This window comes from Oncorhynchus mykiss, chromosome 21 (assembly GCF_013265735.2).
Source record: "Oncorhynchus mykiss isolate Arlee chromosome 21, USDA_OmykA_1.1, whole genome shotgun sequence".
In the NCBI taxonomy this organism is placed as follows: domain Eukaryota; kingdom Metazoa; phylum Chordata; class Actinopteri; order Salmoniformes; family Salmonidae; genus Oncorhynchus; species Oncorhynchus mykiss.
Window position 1 is genome coordinate 50530891 of NC_048585.1, and position 23705 is coordinate 50554595.

The 23705-nt window shown below is 42.4% G+C and overlaps 3 protein-coding genes across 4 annotated transcripts; all 3 read right to left on the minus strand.

Annotated features, from left to right (window-relative positions):
• Window positions 1–208: 208 nt before the first annotated feature.
• Window positions 209–2989, minus strand: si:ch73-269m23.5 (ceramide-1-phosphate transfer protein). Its single transcript, XM_021578138.2, has 5 exons — window positions 2564–2989; window positions 2392–2462; window positions 1352–1569; window positions 853–1221; window positions 209–659 (listed from the first exon to the last, which is right to left on the minus strand). The coding sequence occupies exons 1-5, from the start codon at window positions 2646–2648 to the stop codon at window positions 431–433; spliced, it is 972 nt and encodes a 323-aa protein (XP_021433813.1). The 5' UTR covers window positions 2649–2989; the 3' UTR covers window positions 209–430.
• A 125-nt stretch (window positions 2990–3114) lies between these two features.
• LOC110500654 (pollen-specific leucine-rich repeat extensin-like protein 3) lies at window positions 3115–11673 on the minus strand. Of its 2 annotated transcripts, XM_036958119.1 has the most exons (6): window positions 10499–11673; window positions 10036–10090; window positions 9239–9385; window positions 8263–9091; window positions 4207–4343; window positions 3115–3545 (listed from the first exon to the last, which is right to left on the minus strand). In XM_036958119.1, exons 2-6 carry the CDS (start codon window positions 10048–10050, stop codon window positions 3432–3434), a joined length of 1242 nt encoding a protein of 413 aa, XP_036814014.1. In that variant the 5' UTR covers window positions 10051–10090; window positions 10499–11673; the 3' UTR covers window positions 3115–3431. The 2 variants fall into 2 exon arrangements, with proteins under 2 accessions (XP_036814014.1, XP_036814013.1); XM_036958118.1 differs by having other exon boundaries at window positions 8263–9385.
• A 40-nt stretch (window positions 11674–11713) lies between these two features.
• LOC110500655 (zinc finger HIT domain-containing protein 1) lies at window positions 11714–21708 on the minus strand. Its single transcript, XM_036958120.1, has 5 exons — window positions 21576–21708; window positions 19674–19850; window positions 19414–19493; window positions 13313–13482; window positions 11714–12833 (listed from the first exon to the last, which is right to left on the minus strand). Exons 1-5 carry the CDS (start codon window positions 21598–21600, stop codon window positions 12812–12814), a joined length of 474 nt encoding a protein of 157 aa, XP_036814015.1. The 5' UTR covers window positions 21601–21708; the 3' UTR covers window positions 11714–12811.
• Window positions 21709–23705: the final 1997 nt, after the last annotated feature.

A 23705-nucleotide genomic window follows, 5' to 3' on the forward strand; every position in this document is an offset into this window, starting at 1 on the left:
CACATAACACAGCTGTGGTCTTAAAGCAATGAAGCCAGAACCCAGGATAGAGGGGCTGCGTGAATCTGGTCTGGACACTGTGGAGGAGGGTCATTGTGTCAGAGACACTGTAGAAGGACAGAGTGCCCGCCTGGTGATCCAGGTACTTAATTCTACTTCTGTGATTTACAGTAGTAGACACACACACAGAAGAACAACTACAGACATGTGAATAAATAACATGTTTATTCACTCCTTTCACTGACACAAAGCAAGTATTCCACGGTTCTCATTAGTTATAAGGGCTTTTCTACATATACAGTTGTTAACAGGCTTATACGGTAGGCCTAACTAACGGAGTTGCTGTGTGTTTCTACAGTCTTTCTATCACGTGTCTTTACAGTCTGTGCAGGCTGTGTGCTGGCATACCTGTCTGTCTGTCTGTGTCTTTCTATGGCAGCTCTATCATGTTGTGTTCTTCCAGTATGCTCTGTGTGCGTGTGTATACCTCTCTCATAACGTCTACAACAATGTTGAGCACCGGCCCAACTTCCTCCTCTTTTCTCACACAAACTATATCCAGGAACACTCTTCTGTCTGGCAGAGCTACAAACACCAGCTCAGCCGCACTGCGGATCAACCAGGGGTGATGGGGGGCCAGGGCCACGGTGTACGCATCCCTAGGGAACAGGGGCAAGGTTAGGGTTAGTGTGTGTATGCATGAATGAGAGAGCAGGCATCTGTGCCCACGATACTGGCAAGCTGGCATGGCCATCAGGCTATGGGTAGTGTGAGACTTGGTCTTCAATAATTTAGTGAAATTGTGAAGTAACCTTTTGAGTGTGTGTGTGAATGTTTTCTATCTAAAGATACCTGCAGAGCTCCCCAGGGGTGCGGTAAACCCCCTGTGCGTCCGGTCCCTCCCCCAGGCCCTGCAGTAGCAGCAGGATCCAGAGCAGCGAACGGTGGAGCCGCAGCAGATTTCTGCAGCCGGAGCGCGTCCGCACACTGAAGTTCACCAAGCCCCTTTGCAGCTCCGACTCCACCATGGAACGCACTGAACTGTAGGCCGCTGGGCCTTGTAGTCCTGATGTGCGAGTTTGTAGTCCAGAGTGTCCTTCTACTGGACTTCGTTTCTCAAGGGCCTCTTTCTCCTGCTGGGCCAGCTCTCTGATGACAGCGATCTTATCCTTGACCTTCTGAGAGAAAAAACTGACCAGAGGTCCGAGAGATTCCATAAACCTAGAGAGAGAGGAGTGGGGAATCAATGTAGAGCCCTTCACCTAACAACTCCTTACTGTATCATTTAAGGCAAGTTTAAAAGGTGTTCCCCTTATAAACACTCTCACACACAGACACACACACACCGTACTTGATGAGTTCGTCCCAGCTGTAGAGGTAGTGCTCCAGCAGAACATCATCAGAGTGCGTAGCCATGGAAGAGGTCAGGTGGGACATGAGACGCCACACCTGGAATTGTTGACCTTGACACACCTGGAGAGGGGGCACAGAACCCAACACTACACCCCTCTCACCCTGCTGTCCCCCACTCTGCACCCCTCCTGGATGAGGAATAACAGGGCTCTCCAGCTGGAACAGGAGAGAGAGGGAGAGAGGCGGAGAAGATGAAGTATCATATCTACACTACATGACCAAAAGTATGTGGACACCCTTTCAAATTAGTCAATTCAGCTATTTCAGGCACACCTGTTGCTGACAGGTGTATAAACTGAGCACACAGCCATGCAATTTCCATAGACAAACACTGACAGTAAAGCTTCCCTGGTAAACTGTAAGTGATGATATTGTGAAGTGGAAACTTTCAGGAGCAACAACGGCTCAGCCGTGAAGTGGTAGGCCACAAAAGCTCACAGAACGGGACAGCGGAGTGCTGAAAAATTGTCTGTCCTCGGTTGCAACACTCACTCCCACGTTCTAAACTGCCTCTGGAAGCAACGTCAGCACAATAACTGTTTCGTTGGGAGCGTAATGAAATGGGTTTCCATGGCCGAGCAGCCGCACACACGCCTAATATCACCATTGGAATGCCGACTGCAAGCCAGGCCTAATCGCCCAACATCAGTACTCGACCTCACTAATGCTCTTATGGCTGAATGGAAGCAAGTCCCAGAAGCAATGTTCCAACATCTAGTGGAAATCCTTCCCAGAAGAGTGGAGGCTGTTATAGCAGCAAAGGGGGACCAACTCCACATTAATGCCCATGATTTTGGAATGAGATGTTCAACGAGCAGGTGTCCAAATCATTTTGGCCACGTAGTGTATGTCCTATTTATCTTTATTATATATTACAATCTATCACTTGGTTTCACACTACAATGTAAATTATAGAACAACTAACTAACTGTTAAGACATTTCCCTACAGGCTAAATTGTGTGTGTGTGTGTACTCACTGTTGGAAGGTAGAAATTGAAACTCAGACAGGGGTGCCAGGAGGTCTCACAATCACGCATTGCAATCTGAGCTGAGAACGAGAGAAACACGTGTACAGTTTGTCACAATATACACACACAGCCACACAGAGAACAGTATCAGCTAAATCCTATGGTTAAAGTGGAAACTCACGGAGCCAGAAAGAACTGAGGAAGAGCAGCAGAGCCATGATGGAGGCTGGCAGCAGGTAGCGTTGCAGTCGCCCATTAATGCCCATCTTGTCTACACAAACAGGTACTGTCCTGAACACAGACACACTCAATAGACCACCCCTCACATACTGGTAGGTAACCTCATCCCCAGGCTATTCGCGACAGAGAGATCCAGCTGGGGAATACAACTAACTAGTAGTAAACGGCTGTCCACCCTAGCTGTATTTCTCTATATCTTATCTCTCTATCTTCTTGTCCCTTTGCAGCTTACACTATTTCTTAGTATTGTTTTCCTTTCCCTCTCTTTCTAAATGCTTTACAGTAAAGAAACACTTCCTCTTTAAGCCACACCTCCTGGAACACTCTGTACTTGACCTTTAACCTTTGGCTCTTATCTCAACCACTGTTTCATCAGCCCTCTATCAACGCACACACACAGTCCCTGTATCTCATGATGTCTCTAGACTCTGGCCATGGGTTGGATCGTATCAGTGAAGTTACACACACACACAATAGAGACAAACAAGTATGTTGTGATACATTTGATAATTTATTTTTTTACAGAGAGAGACCTGCTTCACCTCACCACATTGCTTTCCATGTCTTACATGAAGAGGTACAGTGTGTGTGTGGGTGTATTACAGTGTGTGTGTGTAAGTCTGTCGGTGGGTTGGCATTATGTCTGATGTTAGTGTGTTGGCAATGGCACATGGCAGTATAGATAGTGTTTGATAATGTGTCATTCAGTTCTCAACTCCAGGCCCCGGAGGGCCACAGGACTGCTGGTTTTCATTCATTTCAATTACATTATACAGTAGCTGGGGTCATCAGGGGCACTTTAGCTTAGTCTAACGCTTTGTCCCATTAGACAGCCTGGGACCTGCCTGTCCTCTCCTATTGGCCATGGAGTCTGAGCGGAGTGTCTGGTTGGCTGCTCCTGAGGCAGTGGCAGGGCTAGGATTCTGGAGCACAGAGAGAGAGAGAGAGTCAGGAAGAGTTTATATACACCACAGTACATACATTCTCACATCTTGCCCCAAATACTTTCTGTCCTCCCCCCGTCCAGAGAAGACAGTGGTGTGACACACACACACACCTTACCTATATGCCCCTGCCCCGTCCAGAGAAGACAGTGGTGTGACACACACACACACACCTTACCGTTATGCCCCTGCCCCGTCTAGAGAAGACAGTGGTGTGACACACACACACCTTACCGTTATGCCCCTGCCCCGCCCAGAGAAGACAGTGGTGTGACACACACACACACACACACACACACACACACACACACACACACACCTTACCTTTAAGCCCCTGCCCCATCCAAAGAAGACAGTGGTGTGACACACACACACACACCTTACCGTTATACCCCTGCCCGGTCCAGAGAAGACAGTGGTGTGACACACACACACACACACACACCTTACCTTTATGCCCCTGCCCCGTCCAGAGAAGACAGTGGTGTGACACACACACACACACACACACCTCTTACCTTTATGCCCCTGCCCCGTCCAGAGAAGACAGTGGTGTGACACACACACACACACCTTACCTTTAAGCCCCTGCCCCATCCAGAGAAGACAGTGGTGTGACACACACACACACACACCTTACCGTTATGCCTCTGCCCCGTCCAGAGAAGACAGTGGTGAGTCCTTTAGAGACAGAGACGTGCTTCATAGGACGGGACTGAGATTGACACAGCTCAGTTAGCAGCTCAGGACTGGAGAGAGACAGGAGAGTAGTGCAACCTACACACACACACACACACACACACACACACACGTTATTGTACACCACTATGTTACACACAGCAGCTCGACTGGACACATACACATTACTACTGTACTAGTATACCATAACTACACTACACTACTACTAGAAGTATACTATAACTACACAACTACTACTAGTATAATATAACGACACTACGACAACTAGTATACTATAACTACACTACAGCTAGTATACTATAATGACAAAAGTACAACTAGTATACTATAACGACACTACTACTTGTATACTATAACGATTCCTTATATTAAGTAAACCAGACGGCATCATTTTCTTGTTTTTTAAATTTATGGATAGCCAGGGACACACTCCAACACTTAGACATAATTTACAAACAGCCAGATCAGAGGCAATAGGGATGACCATGGATGTTCTCTTGATAAGTGCATGAATTGGACAATTTTCCTGTCCAGCGAAGCATTCAAAATGTAACAAGTACTTTTGCGTTTCAGAGAAAATATATGGAATAAAAAGTACATTATTTTCTTTAGGAATGTAGTGAAGTAAAAGTAGTCAAAAATATAAACAGTAAAGTACAGATACCCCCCAAAAATACTTAAGTCGTACTTTCACGTATTTTTAATTAAGTACTTTACACCACTGCTACTAGTATACTATAACTACACTACTACTACTACTGGTATACCATAACTACACTACTACTACTAGTATATGATAACTCCGTTACTAATACTAGTGTACTATAACTACACTACTACTACTAGTATGCTATAACTACAATACTACCACTAGTATACAATAACTGAACTATTGCTAGTATACTACAATGACACTACTACTACTACTACTAATAGTAGTATATTATAACTACACTACTGGTATACTACTGGTATACAACAACTAAACTACTCCTAGTACACTAACTACACTACCACTAGTATACCATAACTACACTACTCTAGTAGTATACTATAACTGCTCAACTACTACAATAGTATACTATAACTACACTACTACTGGTAGTATACTATAACTACACTAATAATACTAGTATACTATAACTACACTACTACACACATTCTATAACTACACTATCACTACTACTAGTACACTATAACTACACTTCTACTAGTATACTATAACTAAACTACTACTACTAGTATACTATAACTGCACTCCTACATGTATACTATAACTACACTGCTACTAGTATACAGTAACGGCACTACTACTAGTATAATATACCAACACTACTACTAGTATACTATAACGACATTACTACTAGTAGTAATATACTATAATGACACTGCTACCAGCAGTATACTATAATGGCACTACTACTGTTAGTATACTGTAACTAGTCTACTAGTCAGTGGTGGAAAACGTACCCAATTGTCATACTTGAGTAAAAGTAAAGATACCTTAGAAAATGACTAAGGTATCTTTGTGAAAGTCACCCAGTAAAATACTACTTGATTAAAAGTCTAAAAGTATTTGGTTTTAAATATCCTAAATTATCAAAACTAAATGTAATTGTTAAAATATACTTAAGTATTGAAAGTAAAAGCATAAATCATTTCAAATTCCTTATATTAAGCAAACCAGACGGCACCATTTTCTTGTTTTTTTATTTACGGATAGCCAAGGGCACACTCCAACACTCAGACATCATTTACAAAATAAGCATTTATTGAGCTGATAGGGGTTCGTTGCTGTTGGACTCATCTGACATGCCATCATCCTCAACTGAGGACGCAAGATCAGAAGCAACAGGGATGACCACGGACATTCTCTTGCTAAGTACATGAATTGGACAATTTTCCTGTCCTGCTAAGCATTCAAAATGTAACGAGTACGTTTGGGTTTCAGAGAAAACGTATTGAGTAAAAAGTACATTATTTTCTTTAGGAATGTAGTGAAGGCCTCCCGGGTGGCGCCAGCTGTGACATCAGAGACTCTGGGTTCGCGCCCAGGCTCTGTCGTAACCGGCCGCGACCGGGAGGTCCATGGGGCGACGCACAATTGGCCCAGCGTCGTCCGGGTTAGGGAGGGCTTGGTCGGTAGGGATGTCCTTGTCTCATCGCACACCAGCGACTCCTGTGGCGGGGCCGGGCGCAGTGCGCGCTAGCCAAGGTTGCCAGGTGCATGGTGTTTCCTCCGACACATTGGTGCGGCTGGCTTCCGGGTTGGATGCGCACTGTGTTAAGAAGCAGTGCGGCTAGGTTGGGTTGTGTATCGGAGGACGCATGACTTTCAACCTTCGTCTCTCCCGAGCCCGTACGGGAGTTGCAGCGATGAGACAAGATAGTAGCTACTACAACAATTGGATACCACGAAATTGGGGAGAAAAGGGGGTAAAAATTCAAAAAAAAATAAAGGAATGTAGTGAAGAAAAAGTAGTCAAAAATATAAATAGTAAAGTAAAGACTAAGACTAAAAAAAAGACTTAAGTAGTACTTTCAAGTATTTTTACTGAAGTACTTTACACCACGGCTACTACTATGACTACACTACTAGTATACTATAACTACACTACAAACACTAGTGTACCATAACTACACTACTACTGGAATACTATAACTACACCGCTACTACTAGTATACTATAACCACACTACAACTACTATTAGTATACTATAACTACACCACTACTACCAGTATACTAAAATGACACTACTACTAGTATACTAAAACGACACTACTACTAGTATACTAAAACAACACTACTACTAGTATACTATAACGACACTACTACTAGTATTCTATAGTAACACGCATACTATTAGACTGTAAGTACATTACTAATAGTACACTACAACTACACTACTACTACTACTTAGTATACTATAACTACACTATTGACAGTAAACTACACAGTCACTACTAGTAGTATTCTATAACGACACTACTACCACTGCTAGTATACTATAACGACACTACTACCACTACTAGTATACTATAACTCCATTACTACTACTGGTATACTATAACTCCATTACTACTACTGGTATACTGTAACTCCCTTACTACTACTGGTATACTATAACACCACTACTACTTCTACTAGTATACTATAACTACACTACTACTACTACCACTGGTAGTTTACTATAACTACGACTACACTACTACTAGTTTACTATAACTACACTACCACTTCTACTACTGGTGGTAGTTTACTATAACGACACTACAATTAGAAGTATACTATAACGACACAACTGCTACTCTATAACGACACTAGTATGCAATAACGACACTACAATTAGTAGTATGCTATAATGACACTACTAGTAGTAGTATACTATAACGACACTACTACCACTACTAGTATACTATAACGACACTACTACCACTAATAGTATACTATAACTCCATTACTACTACTGGTATACTATAACTCCATTACTACTACTGGTATACTATAACTCCATTACTACTACTGGTATACTATAACACCACTACTACTTCTACTAGTATACTATAACTACACTACTACTACTACTACTACACTACTACCACTACTACTGGTAGTTTACTATAAGTACTACTACACTACTATTAGTTTACTATAACTACACTACCACTACTGGTGGTAGTTTACTATAATGACACTACAACTAGTAGTATACTATAACGACACTACTGCTACTCTATAACGACACTAGTATGCAATAACGACACTACAATTAGTAGTATGCTATAACGACACTACTACTAGTAGTATACTATAACGACACTATTACTACTAGTATACTATACCGACAATACTACTCGTATACTATACCGACATTACTACTAGTATACTATAACGACACAACCACTACTACTACTATTCAGTAGCTGAGAACTGGAGAGAGACAAGCATCACATGACTACTATCAGTACTAGACCATGGCACTGCTTCAAAACTCACCCTCTTTAGTGGGCATGGAGGAGGACAGGGGCTGTGGGGGGGAGGTAAGGGTGGAGGTGGTGATGGAGGTAAAGGGGGAGACCAGGGTGGAGCTGGGGGAGGTGAGGACATCGCTGGTGTCACAGGAGACAGTTCTCAGACCACGGCTTGCTCTCCTCAGAAACTCAGCCTGGAGCTGGGGACTGGACAAGGAGAGGGGTGGAGGAGGGGAGGAAAGAGGTGGAGGAGGGGAGGAAAGAGGGGTAGGAGGGGAGGAGAAGAGGGACACAGAGGGGGAGACAGAGGGAGAGGGTTGGTGGGGAAGGTTTTTGAATCTAGCCGAATCGTTGTCGGGGGAAGCAGCTCTGGGAGCTCTTCTCAGAAACTCAGCCTGGAGCTGGGGACTGGACAGAGAGAGGGGTGGAGGAGGGGAGGAAAGAGGGGGAGGAGGGGAGGACACAGAGGGAGAGGGTTGGTGGAGAAGGTTTTGGTGTCTAGCCGAGTCGTTGTCAGGGGAAGCAGCTCTGGGAGCTCTTCTCAGAAACTCAGCCTGGAGCTGGGGACTGGCCAGAGAGAGGGGTGGAGGAGGGGTGGAGGAGGGGGAGACAGAGGGAGAGGGTTGGTGGAGAAGGTTTTGGTGTCTAGCCGAGTCGTTGTCAGGGGAAGCAGCTCTGGGAGCTCTTCTCAGAAACTCAGCCTGGAGCTGTGGACTGGACAGAGAGAGGGGTGGAGGAGGGGAGGAAAGAGGGGGAGGAGGGGAGGACACAGAGGGAGAGGGTTGGTGGAGAAGGTTTTGGTGTCTAGCCGAGTCGTTGTCAGGGGAAGCAGCTCTGGGAGCTCTTCTCAGAAACTCAGCCTGGAGCTGGGGACTGGCCAGAGAGAGGGGTGGAGGAGGGGAGGGGAAGGGGGAGACAGAGGGAGAGGGTTGGTGGAGAAGGTTTTGGTGTCTAGCCGAGTCGTTGTCAGGGGAAGCAGCTCTGGGAGCTCTTCTCAGAAACTCAGCCTGGAGCTGGGGACTGGACAGAGAGAGGGGTGGAGGAGGGGAGGAGGGCTGAAGGGGAAGGGGAAGGTGTCGAGCTGAATCCTGGGGCGAAAGTGATGTTGAAGGTCTCATTGGAATGATGAGGACTTCTCCAACTGGATGCTGAAGGAGAGGACAAGAAAGAGAGAGAGAGACAGAAGAGAGAAAGAAGGAGAGGTAGAGAGAGGGGGGGGGGGTTGGTGTATGATCAGTGGTGGAAAAAGTACCCAATTGTCATACTTGAGTAAAAGTAAAAGATACATTAATAGAAAATGACTCAAGTAAAAGTGAAAGTCACACAGTAAAATACTACTGGAGTAAAAGTCTAAAAGTATTTGGTTTTAAATATACTTAAGTGTCAAAAGTAATACTTAAATATTGAAAGTAAAAGTCAAAATCATTTCAAATTCCTTATATTTTGCAAATCAGATGGCATCATTTTCATGTTTTTTTAAGGATAGCAAGGGGCACACTCCAACACTCAGACATAATTTACAAACTAAGCATTTGTGTTTAGTGAGTCCGCCAGATCAGATAAGTATGAATTTGACAATTTTCCTGTCCTGCTAAGCATTCGAACTGTTTCAGAGAACATGTATGGAGTAAAAAGTACATTATTTTCTTTAGGAATGTAGTGTAGTCAAAAATATAAAAGTACAGATACCCCAAAAAACTACTTAAGTAGTACACTTTACACCATTGGGTATGATGATCAGACGTTCTGCAACAGATCCTGTTTCATTGAATCACAATAAAATATTCCGATATATTACCTGTTTCCTCTCCATGGCAGCAGCAGTAGTATCAATGTGGGTCTGGGCTATAGCCCTGCACACAGAGAAACACATTCATAACATCTGTGCAGTGTGCACACCTCTAATCCAATAGGTGTTGCGCTCCTCAGAGAACACAGAGCTTGGCCAATCAAGGGCTGATGTCTATAGACAGTGTTGAGGTGATTTTCAGCATCAAATAAATATAAAAAACGCGAAAATAAACATTAAAATAAAATCATGCTTCTCTGAGTGAAAACTGCGTTATTTGGCTTGGTTATGCCCGTTAGAAATGGACGCCAGCGGTAGCCTATAGTTTATTGTGCCTAATGATCACCGCGCATTGAAAGAGGGATTAATCTGCCCGCGGTCTCTGCCATCCCCCGATAGTGGTTTGGGTAGGATTATCGGATCCACGATCTGTGTTAAAAGACGAGTCATACACCCATTCTAGTCTACTCACCTTGCGCGCTCCAGCGGTCGACTCGCTTGACAGCCCGAGGAGCCCCCGTTCCGCTACTAGTTTTGCTTGACAGCTGCTCGCGCCACATTACTGGATTTCCGTAAACACAACACTCCCTCACCGGGCAAAGTCTGCCGTGCGAACATTGACCAATTATTGTACTGAGCCTAGCGCAGTCATCCGCCATTTTCACAGCGCCCGATGCAAGCGCAGTTTTCACTCGTTGACAGGAGCACTCAACCTCCCAGTTCTGTAAATGGGGTACAAACACATACAGCCTACGTCCTGTCTGTGCCAAATCAGGCTGTGGCTCTCTCATCCACTGGTCGCCACTATAGTTAGCACAGCCACAAAGTCATAAACCCCGCCTATTTCGACCATTTCTCTTTAAAGATTGTAACCCTAATCCTACCCACACTACTGCTGACCTTATGCCTAACTATAAATTAAGAGCAGAAAGCTATTTTTTCCCCATTAAGTTTTACAATATAGCCAACTTTTACTTTGTAGCTGTTGTAACTAGTGGAAATCCCCCCCAATATGCGTGCATTAATAATTAACGTCCCTTTACAGCTGAGGTTCAGGGGTTGTTGCCCTTAATTACCACCTGACCCCTCTGCCCCCTTCCTCCAATATAATTATATAACCTATTCATAGCATGCAATACATAAACATATAATCATATACTTTACCACTGATAGACTTTAGTCAGTTATGCAGAAGGGTGTGTGTTAATGTCAGGATGTGTGTGAGCAGTGGTTTCAGAAAAGGGAACTTGTTTTAATCTTCCTGGAAGCGGATAAGCACACAACCTGTTGTTCCCTCTAAGAACATTCTCCCTAACAGGACAGAGCTTATAAACAAACATCTGTATACAAACCTGAACCAGGGTACACACACACCAGTCACACAAACAGGCTCCACGTGCACACATACACAGGAGATTACTCTATAGCATAAAGGTTTACAATACACACACTGAGTCATAATCAGACATGTTTAATTAAATCATTACAGCAAGTCAGACAGACAAAGATAGTCAGACCCCACGACACAAACCCCTCCCTTACTCCTGCGCTGTCTCTGCCCCGTTCAGGCCAGTGACGTGTATTCATGGATGCCAAGCTTCCCCCATAAATTGACCAAGTAAAAAAAAAATATATATATATATATATATATATATATATATATATATATATATTTTTTTTTTTTTTTTTTTTAATCTTTTGTGTCTGTTTTCCATAATTTTCAATTTGCATGAGGAGGAATGCATATCACTGGAGAAAGCTTCCGGGCAAGCAAAACAGCGCCCCTCTGTCTCTACACGTGTAGGCCATCTATCTGATGCTGTCTGGTCCATTGCTGCAGCCCGTAGCACTGAACGGAATGCAAGGGAAGCCAGCGAGCATCTGGCCTCTTGATAAAAAAAGTATAAACAATTAGCCAGTCAACATTGAGCTAAATTGAACAAGCTCAACTGTGAATGGTCCTGGTCTGCCAAAAGAAAAAAAAAAAAAAAGTCAAGGGAAGCCAGCTTGGATTTTGGAATCACTCCTATCAAAACGCATTGAAAGCATTAATCATTGACAGAAACAAATTGAATTGTTGAATCTCGTTGTGTTGTTGTCCTCCGGTGGCTAGCTAGCTAAAGTTGTCCCTTTCTTAAATTAGCCATGGATGGAGATAGGGATTTGGACTTGTGGTTTTACTTAATTCTCCGTACCGGCCAATGATTATAACGGCGATTCTGTTCCAAACAGAAAATCATACATTGTGCCCCTGGCCTGAGACGATGGAAGTTCAATATGTAGCTAGATGTAGAAGGCTAATGTTAACTAGATAACATTTCCCATGAATGGAAGTTAAGCTAGCGAGCAAGCATTTTCGCCAGGTAATCTAGGACAACAAAAAAATAAGTGTGTACTGTATGACAGAGTGATAGACCTATTTGTGAAGTAATATGAATTTACAAGTTATAGAGCAAACAATGCAATTATAACACATAGGTTGTAATATGGCTTTTTTCTTTTTTTCTGGCTTCCCCAGTGATTTTACCCACGCACCACTACTGCTTTAGACCCTACTCCACAACACTGACGTCACACCGCAGAGTGCTGAGCCACTGTGTGCATGTTTGTAACTTTCTAGTAGCGTTCCCCATTACTTCTCTGGTAGTGTTCTCTCCATAGCATCTCTGGTACACGGTCATTATCCGTAGCGCCGTTCCTGTGTTGTAACATTCTATACAGCTACAGGTAGAAGAATTTACCATCCACATTTTGTGAGCATGACCAGGTATAGTCAGATCAGCTGCTACAGAGTCATCTTCAGACACCTGAGAGAGAAATATAGAGAGATGTGAGGCTAAGGGTAGTAGGGTTAATATACAACCCTGTGTGTGTATGGTATTGTGTGTGTGTGTGTGTGGGGGGGGGGGGTATAATGTGTGTGTTCAGTGTGTGTGTTGCATTCATGCTACGTAGCCTCTGTGTGTATGGAACAGTGTGTGTGAGTGTTAGAGCTGGGCGATATGGACAAAAATTCTTATCGCGATAAATTGACTAATTGATGCGATAACAATGAATCGAACAATAAGTTAATAGCAATGTGCACCACAGTTTTTATTGTATTATCCTTCAAACTACTACTATTGGTTTGATGGTTGTAGCCATCAATTGTCCCATTAACAATCACCCATATTAGCGAACGCATTTCATTTCAAACTTCACATTTCTTTAGTATAGGCTACTTATCGTAATGAACGATCATTTTCAGTTTATGGTCCCAGCTCTAGCGTAGTGTAGTGTGAGTTACCTGGTCTCTCTGTGCGTGATAAGACAGCGTGTGGAACAATAGCGCCCCCCACAGGAGCAACAGGTGTAGGAGGAAGGAAATCCACAGACGGAGCAGAACAGACGAGGGGGGAGCGAGGAGGGAGGGGCTGCAGCTGACAGGTAGTTAGGCTCCTCCCTCTCAGACACATTCTGCCAATCACAACACAGCAAGGATGGGGTTAGCCTCTCAGCAAAAACAGGGGGCTATTGATGGGTTAGCGAACAAAGCTCTTCCTTGGGGCAGAAGTCAGCGTATTGTTGTGATTCTGGATGGCCAGATTGCTAGCAAAAATGACAAGAAACTGCTATGTGGGGAATCGTAAGTAGGATAGTTTCAGCTCATTTTCTCTTGTTCTTGAGGTGTTCTGACTGATTTCATATCAATGCTAATATGGCTAAAATTCGTTAGCTAGCTAACCAACCAACCAACAACTGTAAGGATGTATTTGATAGGATACAATAGCTAGTTGTGCAAACGTATGTTTTCAATAAACATTGGAGACAAAATATAGCTTACATGTTGTCAACAATCTAAGCCAACCCTGTCTATTTTGTATGTATTGGTTTTGTTGCTAAACAACCAACCAGTCTATGGGAAGATCTCAATTAATGATTTCAAAGGAAATTATTAGTATAAGAAAAAATGGTGGAAGCTCCCACTAGCCAATTCCTCCACCAAACCAATGCTTTTAGATTTGTGGGTAGTGGTGAATGGGTTTACTTTGGGGAGTTCTGGATCAGACAAGGCTTAAGTTTGAATTTAGTGAATAAGTTCACACTTCAGGAGAAAGGAGATATTATTGGTACGCACTAGAGGTCGACCGATTATGATTTTTCAACGCCGATACCAATACCGATTATTGGAGGACCAAAAAAGCCGATACCGATTTAATCGGCCGATTTAAAAAAATAAAAATTTAAAATGTATTTGTAATAATGACAATTACAACGATACTGAATTAACACTTTTAGTTTAACTTAACATAATACATCAATAAAATCAATTTAGCCTCAAGTAGATAGTTAGTTAACTGTGAGGTTGCAAGATTGGATCCCCCGAGCTGACAAGGTGAAAATCTGTCGTTCTACCAATAAACAAAGCAGTTAACCCACCGTTACTAGGCCGTCATTGAAAATAAGAATGTGTTCTTAACTGACTTGCCTAGTTAAATAAAGGTGTAAAAAAAAAAAACTTGAAATCGGCCCTTATTAATCGGCCATTCCGATTAATCGGTCAACCTCTAGTACTCACCCAGGGTCACGTTCAGAAGTCTCTATAGTACAGGTCAACCGATTAATCGGAACGGTCGATTAATTAGGGCCGATTTCAAGTTTTCATAGCAATCGGAAATCAGCATTTTGACACCGATCATGGGCGATTACATTGCACCCCATGAGGAGACTGAGTGGCTGGCTGACTACCTGTTATGCGAGTGCAGCAAGGAGCCAAGGTAAGGTGCTAGCTAACATTAACATGCTAGCTAACATTAAACTTATCTTAACATAATCACTAGTTAACCTAGTAATATCATCAACCGTAGTTATCTTGCATGTCCTGCATTGCATATAATCGATGCGGTGCCTGTTAATTTATCATTGAATTTTTAATTTATTTTTTATTTATTTCACCTTTATTTAACCAGGTAGGCTAGTTGAGAACAAGTTCTCATTTGCAACTGCGACCTGGCCAAGATAAAGCATAGCAGTGTGAACAGACAACAGAGTTACACATGGAGTAAACAATTAACAAGTCAATAACACAGTAGAAAGAAAAAAAAGAGTCTATATACATTGTGTGCAAAAGGCATGAGGAGGTAGGTGAATAATTACAATTTTGCAGATTAACACTGGAGTGATAAATGATCAGATGGTCATGTACAGGTAGAGATATTGGTGTGCAAAAGAGCAGAAAAGTAAATAAATAAAAACAGTATGGGGATGAGGTAGGTAAAAATGGGTGGGCTATTTACCGATAGACTATGTACAGCTGCAGTGATCGGTTAGCTGCTCAGATAGCAGATGTTTGAAGTTGGTGAGGGAGATAAAAGTCTCCAACTTCAGCGATTTTTGCAATTCGTTCCAGTCACAGGCAGCAGAGAACTGGAACGAAAGGCGGCCAAATTAGGTGTTGGCTTTAGGGATGATCAGTGAGATACACCTGCTGGAGCGCGTGGGTGTTGCCATCGTGACCAGTGAACTGAGATAAGGCGGAGCTTTACCTAGCATGGACTTGTAGATGACCTGGAGCCAGTGGGTCTGGCGACGAATATGTAGCGAGGGCCAGCCGACTAGAACATACAGGTTGCAGTGGTGGGTGGTATAAGGTGCTTTAGTGACAAAACGGATGGCACTGTGATAAACTGCATACAGTTTGTTGAGTAGAGTGTTGGAAGCAAAAGTCGAGGATCGGTAGGATAGTCAGTTTTACTAGGGTAAGTTTGGCGGTGTGAGTGAAGGAGGCTTTGTTGCGGAATAGAAAGCCGACTCTAGATTTGATTTTCGATTGGAGATGTTTGATATGAGTCTGGAAGGAGAGTTTACAGTCTAGTCAGACACCTAGGTACTTATAGATGTCCACATATTCAAGGTCGGAACCATCCAGGGTGGTGATGCTAATCAGGCGTGCGGGTGCAGGCAGCGAGCGGTTGAAAAGCATGCATTTGGTTTTACTAGCGTTTAAGAGCAGTTGGAGGCCACGGAAGGAGTGTTGTATGGCATTGAAGCTCGTTTGGAGGTTAGATAGCACAGTGTCCGAGGACGGGCCGGAAGTATATAGAATGGTGTCGTCTGCGTAGAGGTGGATCAGGGAATCGCCCGCAGCAAGAGCAACATCATTGATATATACAGAGAAAAGAGTCGGCCCGAGAATTGAACCCTGTGGCACCCCCATAGAGACTGCCAGAGGACCGGACAGCATGCCCTCTGATTTGACACACTGAACTCTGTCTGCAAAGTAGTTGGTGAACCAGGCAAGGCAGTCATCAGAAAAACCGAGGCTACTAAGTCTGCCGATAAGAATATGGTGATTGACAGAGTCGAAAGCCTTGGCAAGGTCGATGAAGACGGCTGCACAGTACTGTCTTTTATCGATGGCGGTTATGATATCGTTTAGTACCTTGAGCGTGGCTGAGGTGCACCCGTGACCGGCTCGGAAACCAGATTGCACAGCGGAGAAGGTACGGTGGGATTCGAGATGGTCAGTGACCTGTTTGTTGACTTGGCTTTCGAAGACCTTAGATAGGCAGGGCAGGATGGATATAGGTCTGTAACAGTTTGGGTCCATGGTGTCTCCCCCTTTGAAGAGGGGGATGACTGCAGCAGCTTTCCAATCCTTGGGGATCTCAGATGATATGAAAGAGAGGTTGAACAGGCTGGTAATAGGGGTTGCAACAATGGCGGCAGATAGTTTCAGAAATAGAGGGTCCAGATTGTCAAGCCCAGCTGATTTGTACGGGTCCAGGTTTTGCAGCTCTTTCAGAACATCTGCTATCTGGATTTGGGTAAAGGAGAACCTGGAGAGGCTTGGGCGAGTAGCTGCGGGGGGGGGGGGCGGAGCTGTTGGCCGAGGTTGGAGTAGCCAGGCAGAAGGCATGGCCAGCCGTTGAGAAATGCTTTTTGAAGTTTTCGATAATCATGGATTTATCGGTGGTGACCGTGTTACCTAGCCTCAGTGCAGTGGGCAGCTGGGAGGAGGTGCTCTTGTTCTCCATGGAATTCACAGTGTCCAAGAACTTTCTGGAGTTGGAGCTACAGGATGCAAATTTCTGCCTGAAGAAGCTGGCCTTAGCTTTCCTGACTGACTGCGTGTATTGGTTCCTGACTTCCCTGAACAGTTGCATATCGCGGGGACTATTCGATGCTATTGCAGTCCACCACAGGATGTTTTTGTGCTGGTCGAGGGCAGTCAGGTCTGGAGTGAACCAAGGGCTACATCTGTTCTTAGTTCTGCATTTTGTGAACGGAGCATGCTTATCTAAAATGGTGAGGAAGTTACTTTTAAAGAATGACCAGGCATCCTCAACTGACGGGATGAGGTCAATGTCCTTCCAGGATACCCGGGCCAGGTCGATTAAAGGCCTGCTCACAGAAGTGTTTTAGGGAGCGTTTGACAGTGATGAGGGGTGGTCGTTTGACTGCGGCTCCGTAGCGGATACAGGCAATGAGGCAGTGATCGCTGAGATCCTGGTTGAAGACAGCGGAGGTGTATTTGGAGGGCCAGTTGGTCAGGATGACGTCTATGAGGGTGCCCTTGTTTACAGATTTAGGGTTGTACCTGGTGGGTTCCTTGATGATTTGTGTGAGATTGAGGGCATCTAGCTTAGATTGTAGGACTGCCGGGGTGTTAAGCATATCCCAGTTTAGGTCACCTAACAGAACAAACTGTTAGGTAAATCATAACCTACTTCGCCAAACGGGTGATTTAACAAGCGCATTCGTGAAAAAAAGCACTGTTGTTGCACCAATGTGTACCAAACCATAAACATCAACGTCTTTCTTAAAATCAATACACAAGTATATATTTTTAAACCTGCATATTTAGTTCATATTGCCTGCTAACATGAATTTCTTTTAACTCAGGAAATTGCGTCACTTCTCTTGGTTCTGTGCAACAGAGTCAGGGTATATGCAGCAGTTTGGGCCACCTGGCTCGTTGCGAACTGAGTGAAGATGATTTCTTCCTAACAAAGACAGCCAACTTCGCCAAACGAGGGATGATTTAACAAAAGAGCATTTGCAAAAAAAGCACAATCATTGCACGAATGTACCTAACCATAAACATCAATGCCTTTCTTAAAATCAATACACAGAAGTACATATTTTTAAACCTGCATATTTAGTTAAAAGAAATTCATGTTAGCAGGCAATATTAAACTAGGGAAATTGTGTCACTTCTCTTCCGTTCATTGCACGCAGAGTCAAGGTATATGCAACAGTTTGGGCCGCCTGGCTCGAATATTTAGACTTATGGATGCCACCCGTTAGATATAATACGGAATGGTTCCGTATTTCAATGAAAGAATAAACGTTTTAATTTCGAAATGATAGTTTTCCGGATTTGACCATATTAATGACCCAAGGCTCGTATTTCTGTGTGTTATAATGTTATTATTAAGTCTATGATTTGATATTTAATAGAGCAGTCTGACTAAGCAGTGGTAGGCAGCAGCAGGCTCGTAGAGAGAGAAATAGTCCTATAATTCTTATAATAACCTCAACATAAACTTCTTATCTGGGAATATTGAAGACTCATGTTAAAAGGAACCACCAGCTTTCATATGTTCTCATGTTCTGAGCAAGGAACTAGAACTTTAGCTTTTTTACATGGCACATATTGCACTTTTACTTTCTTCTCCAACACTTTGTTTTTGCATTATTTAAACCTAATTGAACATGTTTCATTATTTATTTGAGGCTAAATTGATTTGATTGATGTATTATATTAAGTTAAAATAAAAGTGTTCATTCAGTATTGTTGTAATTGTCATTATTACAAATAAATATAATAATTCTAAAAAATAATTTTAAAAAAATCAGCATCGGCTTTTTTTGGTCCTCCAATAATCGGTATTGGTATCAGCGTTGAAAAATCATATTCGGCCGACCTCTACTCTATAGAGCTGACGTCATTCCTTATTCTACCTGAGAGAAATGTGCTACATGGCATTTAGCAGACACTTTTATCCAAAGCACTTTAGAGACACGCGTGCATACATTTTTATTGCTTGGGTGATCCCGGGACTTGAACCAGTTACAAGCATCATGTTCTACCAACTGAGCTACAGAGGACCATACATACGAGTGTTAGCGTCAATTCCGTTTCAATTCAGAAAGTAAACGAAATTCCAATTCAACATTTCCCTTACTGAAAAGCATTGGAATTTCAGTGTACTTCCTGAATTGACTGGAATTAAAATGAAATTGACACCAACCCCGATACATACCATCATAATGTATTTCTATCTGAACGTTCTGTCAGGATGCACCCCTCTGCACATGATGCTGGTGTGTTTCAAATGACACCCACTTCTCCATATGGCGGACTACTTGTGGGGTTAAAGGTGTTCTCAGTCTATTACCTACCTCTTCTTCTAGTAGAGTCTGGAAGTTTTTGCGAAATCTCTGTTTGAAGTGATCACCTCTAGTTTTCCTCTTCTTCTTACCTAGAGACAGAAAGAAAGAGGGAAGGCGGAAGAGAGGCAGGAGAAGAGGGAGAGAAAGAGAAAGGAGGAGGATGAAGAGATGAAAGAGAAGGGAGGCAGAAGTACACATGAAGAAATTAATATAGAGCTCTCCACCAAACAATAGCACTGGGCAGGTCTAAAAGGCGTTCCCTCACACACCAGGTTCCTCTCCTTCGCTAAAGGCGGGCAGGCGGGCAGTAGGACCAGAGGGAGGCAGGGAGGAGAGAGGGTCATCCTGGAAGTTGTCCTTCTCTAGAGCATCCAGCTGGCGATTTAACCTCCGCTGGCGTGTTGCATCGTCCAACACACGCCTCTGTCCTGCCTCCGCTACACGGGCTGGGAGAGATAGAGGGAGTAGAGGTAGTGAGGGAGAGAGAAAGATGTTTTTATTAAAATATCCAATACCTGTGGTCATATGGATTAAGTCATTCGAGTCAACATTGGGCTCATGTTTTAAAGTGCTCAGCATATGTGGGAACTGTTGGAAAAGCTTTCCAGGTGAAGTTGGTTGAGAGAATGCCAAGAGCAAGCAAAGCTTTCATCAAGGCAAAGGGTGGCTACTTTGAAGAATCTCAAAAATAAAATATATTTTGATTTAACACTTTTTGGTTACTACATGATTCCAGATGTGTTATGTCATAGTTTTGATGTCTTCCCTATTATTCTACAACGTAGACAATAGTAAAAATAAAGAAAAACCCTTGAATGAGTAGAGAATATTCAGAAAAAAAATCCACGTTTTGTATCGAGTGAGAAATTCCAGCTTGCATGTAATTTACATATTTTGGTCCACTGTGTGACGCGCTGTCATCTACTTCTACACATGGCCGTGTCGCTTAGAAAAGAGCTGGACACAGGCATTTATAAGATACCATTTTCTTCGGAATCGAGAACGAAGAAAGTATCGCCCAAGTACAGGTTAGTTGAATATGTGCCTGCTATGCTTTACTCAGACCGAGTTTTCTTAAAGCTGCAATAGGGCTGGACAGGTTTCCTGTGGAGATTAAGACGCAGCGGAGCCAGCACGAGATATAGCTCGGAAAGCGTTCCTCAGTCCATGGATGAGAAATGCATTGTACTCCAAATTGTTCCATTATCCCAACTGTTATACCGAGATAATTGTACGACTGCTAGTTAAGTAAACTGCAGTGTTTCGTTCTCATGCTAGCTAACAGTAGCCCCTGCAGCCAATCTCTAATTCCATTCAAAGTGGTTTGGAGGCTGGATATTTTTGTTTGAGTGGATTAAAGTGCACAGGTAGCCTAGTAAAATACCCATTTGAAGTAATTGTTTGACAATCAGATGAAAACATCATGACTGGTTCTGTTTGCCACAATAAAAAGTAATACATTTCTAAAGTTAAATCTCAAATCTTTACAACTAGTCCCACAGAGATCCTATTGAATTAATAACATACATTCTATATGTAATTATATGATTCGGCTCACATGTTTTTGGTTTAGGAGGTACTGTATAGCGAAGAAATTAAATCCACTTTCACCCCTGCTTAAGCTACACTCTGTCCGACCCTAGTGCAGCTGTAAGCAAGTGGGTCAGATCTGCTGGCTAGGTTTACACTAGCTACACATCAACGACTATCACACAGCTGGAACAGCTAAAGCCTGGCTCGAAGAGCTAGTAATGGTCGGAGTAGACGATGATTTATTAGCTAACCTTGCTGTTGGAAAAGTACTGAAAATTACTTTCTGTTGTCATGTACTTCCTCTCATTGCAATTGAATAATTGAATACCTTTTTCGCCTGCTTTCTAGGTTAAAATGAGATGATCTAGTTATATGTTTCGGTATAGTATGTCATAGTATGTATAGTTTTTCCGGTATAGTATGCTCACAACCGGTATTTTTTGTGATGATTGCGCATTTGTACTATCTGGACACAACACCACCAGGTTAGCCAGTTAGCAAGCTCAAGTGACAAACGTACGGTTGTTTGTTAATTAAATTGTTATTGTATTATTGACTTGTGAACTCAAGTTATGTACTCGATATAGTTATTATAATCAGAAGCAGCCATTTCACTAAGAAAAGGGAGTTGAACTCACCCGAAGACTTCTTTTCAAAAACCATTTGATCCTTTCTACTTTAGCAGGAAACGTGTTCGGATAATCTACGTAGGCCTGCAGCGAACAATTTGTTCCAGATTATTTTCTTGCGCGTTTCTCTTTGTGTGACATGGTCGCCTTCTTGTGGTATGTATGAGCATGGAATTAAAATGATATTTCTAGTGGTACGAAATAGATCAAATATGATCATATGGATTATAATAATTTATTGTCCCAAATAAATCACACAAATATATACACCGGTATATAATAATTTAGCGCTATTAAAATGTTTAAACTTTATTTCTCAATGATAACAAATCATTCACATTTGTACTAATCACGAAATAAAAATCACATCAAAGAGATGACATACTTTGAGAGCTCTAGAGTCTTCTAGAAATTAAACAATTCAAGTATATAGGCCTTACATACCCTTACATGAAACACCCAAAACAATGAAAGAATTATGTAATGTAAAAAATAAACAAAATATGAATATTTTCATTAATTTGAACCTCTAAACCTCTAGGGAGTATTGGTTTCATGAAAATAAACTCTGGTATAGTGGTATATGCAGTGAAAACATTGTTTACTATTCAAAAACCTGGATGTGGGTCGGTCATACCTGAAGCAACATGGGACAGGTATATCTGAGTGCATACACATAACCCATACAGTGCATTCGGAAAGTATTCAGACCCCTTGACTTTTCCACATTTTGTTATGTTACAGCCAGCCTTATTCTATAATTGATCAAATTGTTTTTTCCCCACATCAATATACACACAATACCTCATAATGACAAAGCGAAAACAGGTTCTTAGAAATGTTAGCAAATGTAGAAAAATATAAAAAACGTAATTTATTTACATAAGTATTCAGACCCTTTGCTATGAGACTCGAAATTGAGCTCAGTTGCATCCTGTTTCCATTGATGATTTTTTTAAAAATGTTTTTATCTAACCTTTTTTAAACTAGGCAAGTCAGTTAAGAGCAAATTCTTATTTACAATGACGGCCTTCCAAAAGGCAAAATGCCTCCTGCAGGGATGGGGGCTGGAATTAAATATAAAAAATATAGGACAAAACACACATCACGACAAAAGAGACACTACAACACTACATAAAGAGAGAACTGAAAATAGCTGTGCAGCGACGCTCCCCACCCAACCTAATAGAGCTTGAGAGGATCTGCAGAGAAGAATGGGAGACACTCCTCAAATACCCAGGAGGACTTGAGGCTGTAATCGCTGCCAAAGATACTTCAACAAAGTTCTGAGGAAAGAGTTTGAATACTTATGTAAACGTGATATTTCTGTTTTTTATTTTAGCAAAAATGTTTAAAGCCATTTTTGCTTTGTCATTGTGGGGTAGTGTGTGTAGATTGATGAATAAAAAAAAACACACAATTGAATGCATTTCAGAATAAGGCTGTAACGTGGGAAAAATCAAGGGGTCTAAAAACTTTCCAAATGCACTGTATATGGCCAGCTTTTGGTGTGGTTAAATGATACTTACTGCTTTTGCCATACCGTTGAAGTCATACGTTTACATACACTTAGGTTGGAGTCATTAAAACTTGTTTTTCAACCACTCCACAAATGTATTGTTAACAAACTATAGTTTTGTCAAATCATCTACTTTGTGCATGACAAGTAATTTTTCCAACAATTGTTTACAGACAGATTATTTCACTTATAATTCACTGTATCACAATTCCAGCCACTAAGTTGACTGTGCCTTTAAAAAGCTTGGAAAACTCCAGAAAATGATGTCATGGCTTTAGAATCTTCTGATAGGCTAATTGACATCATTTGAGTCAATTGGAGGTGTACCTGTGGATGTATTTCAAGGCCTACCTTCAAACTCAGTGCCTCTTTGCTTGACATCATGGAAAAATCTAAAGAAATCACCCAAGACCTCAGAAAAAAAATTGCGGATCTCCACAAGTCTGGTTCATCCTTGGGAGCAATTTCCAAATGCCTGAAGGTACCATGTTCATCTGTACAAACAATAGTACGTAAGTATAAACACCATGGGACCACGCAGCCGTCATACCGATCAGAAAGGAGACGCGTTCTGCAAATCAAGTGCAAATCAATCCCAGAACAACAGCAAAGGACCTTGT

Coding starts and splice junctions, on each gene's coding strand:
- si:ch73-269m23.5 (XM_021578138.2), bottom strand. CDS start 2,648: ATGGGCATTAATGGGCGACTGCAACGCTACCTGCTGCCAGCCTCCATC. Junction 2,463..2,563: donor CCTCAGTTCTTTCTGGCTCC/GTGAGTTTCCAC, acceptor TCTCGTTCTCAG/CTCAGATTGCAATGCGTGAT. Junction 1,222..1,351: donor AGCTGGGACGAACTCATCAA/GTACGGTGTGTG, acceptor CTCTCTCTCTAG/GTTTATGGAATCTCTCGGAC.
- LOC110500654 (XM_036958118.1), bottom strand. Junction 4,344..8,262: donor CTCCATGCCCACTAAAGAGG/GTGAGTTTTGAA, acceptor GTGTGTGTGTAG/GTTGCACTACTCTCCTGTCT. Junction 3,546..4,206: donor GACGGGGCAGAGGCATAACG/GTAAGGTGTGTG, acceptor TCTGTGCTCCAG/AATCCTAGCCCTGCCACTGC.
- LOC110500655 (XM_036958120.1), bottom strand. CDS start 21,600: ATGGTTTTTGAAAAGAAGTCTTCGG. Junction 19,851..21,575: donor TTTTGAAAAGAAGTCTTCGG/GTGAGTTCAACT, acceptor TATCTCTCCCAG/CCCGTGTAGCGGAGGCAGGA. Junction 13,483..19,413: donor AGACTCTACTAGAAGAAGAG/GTAGGTAATAGA, acceptor TGTGATTGGCAG/AATGTGTCTGAGAGGGAGGA.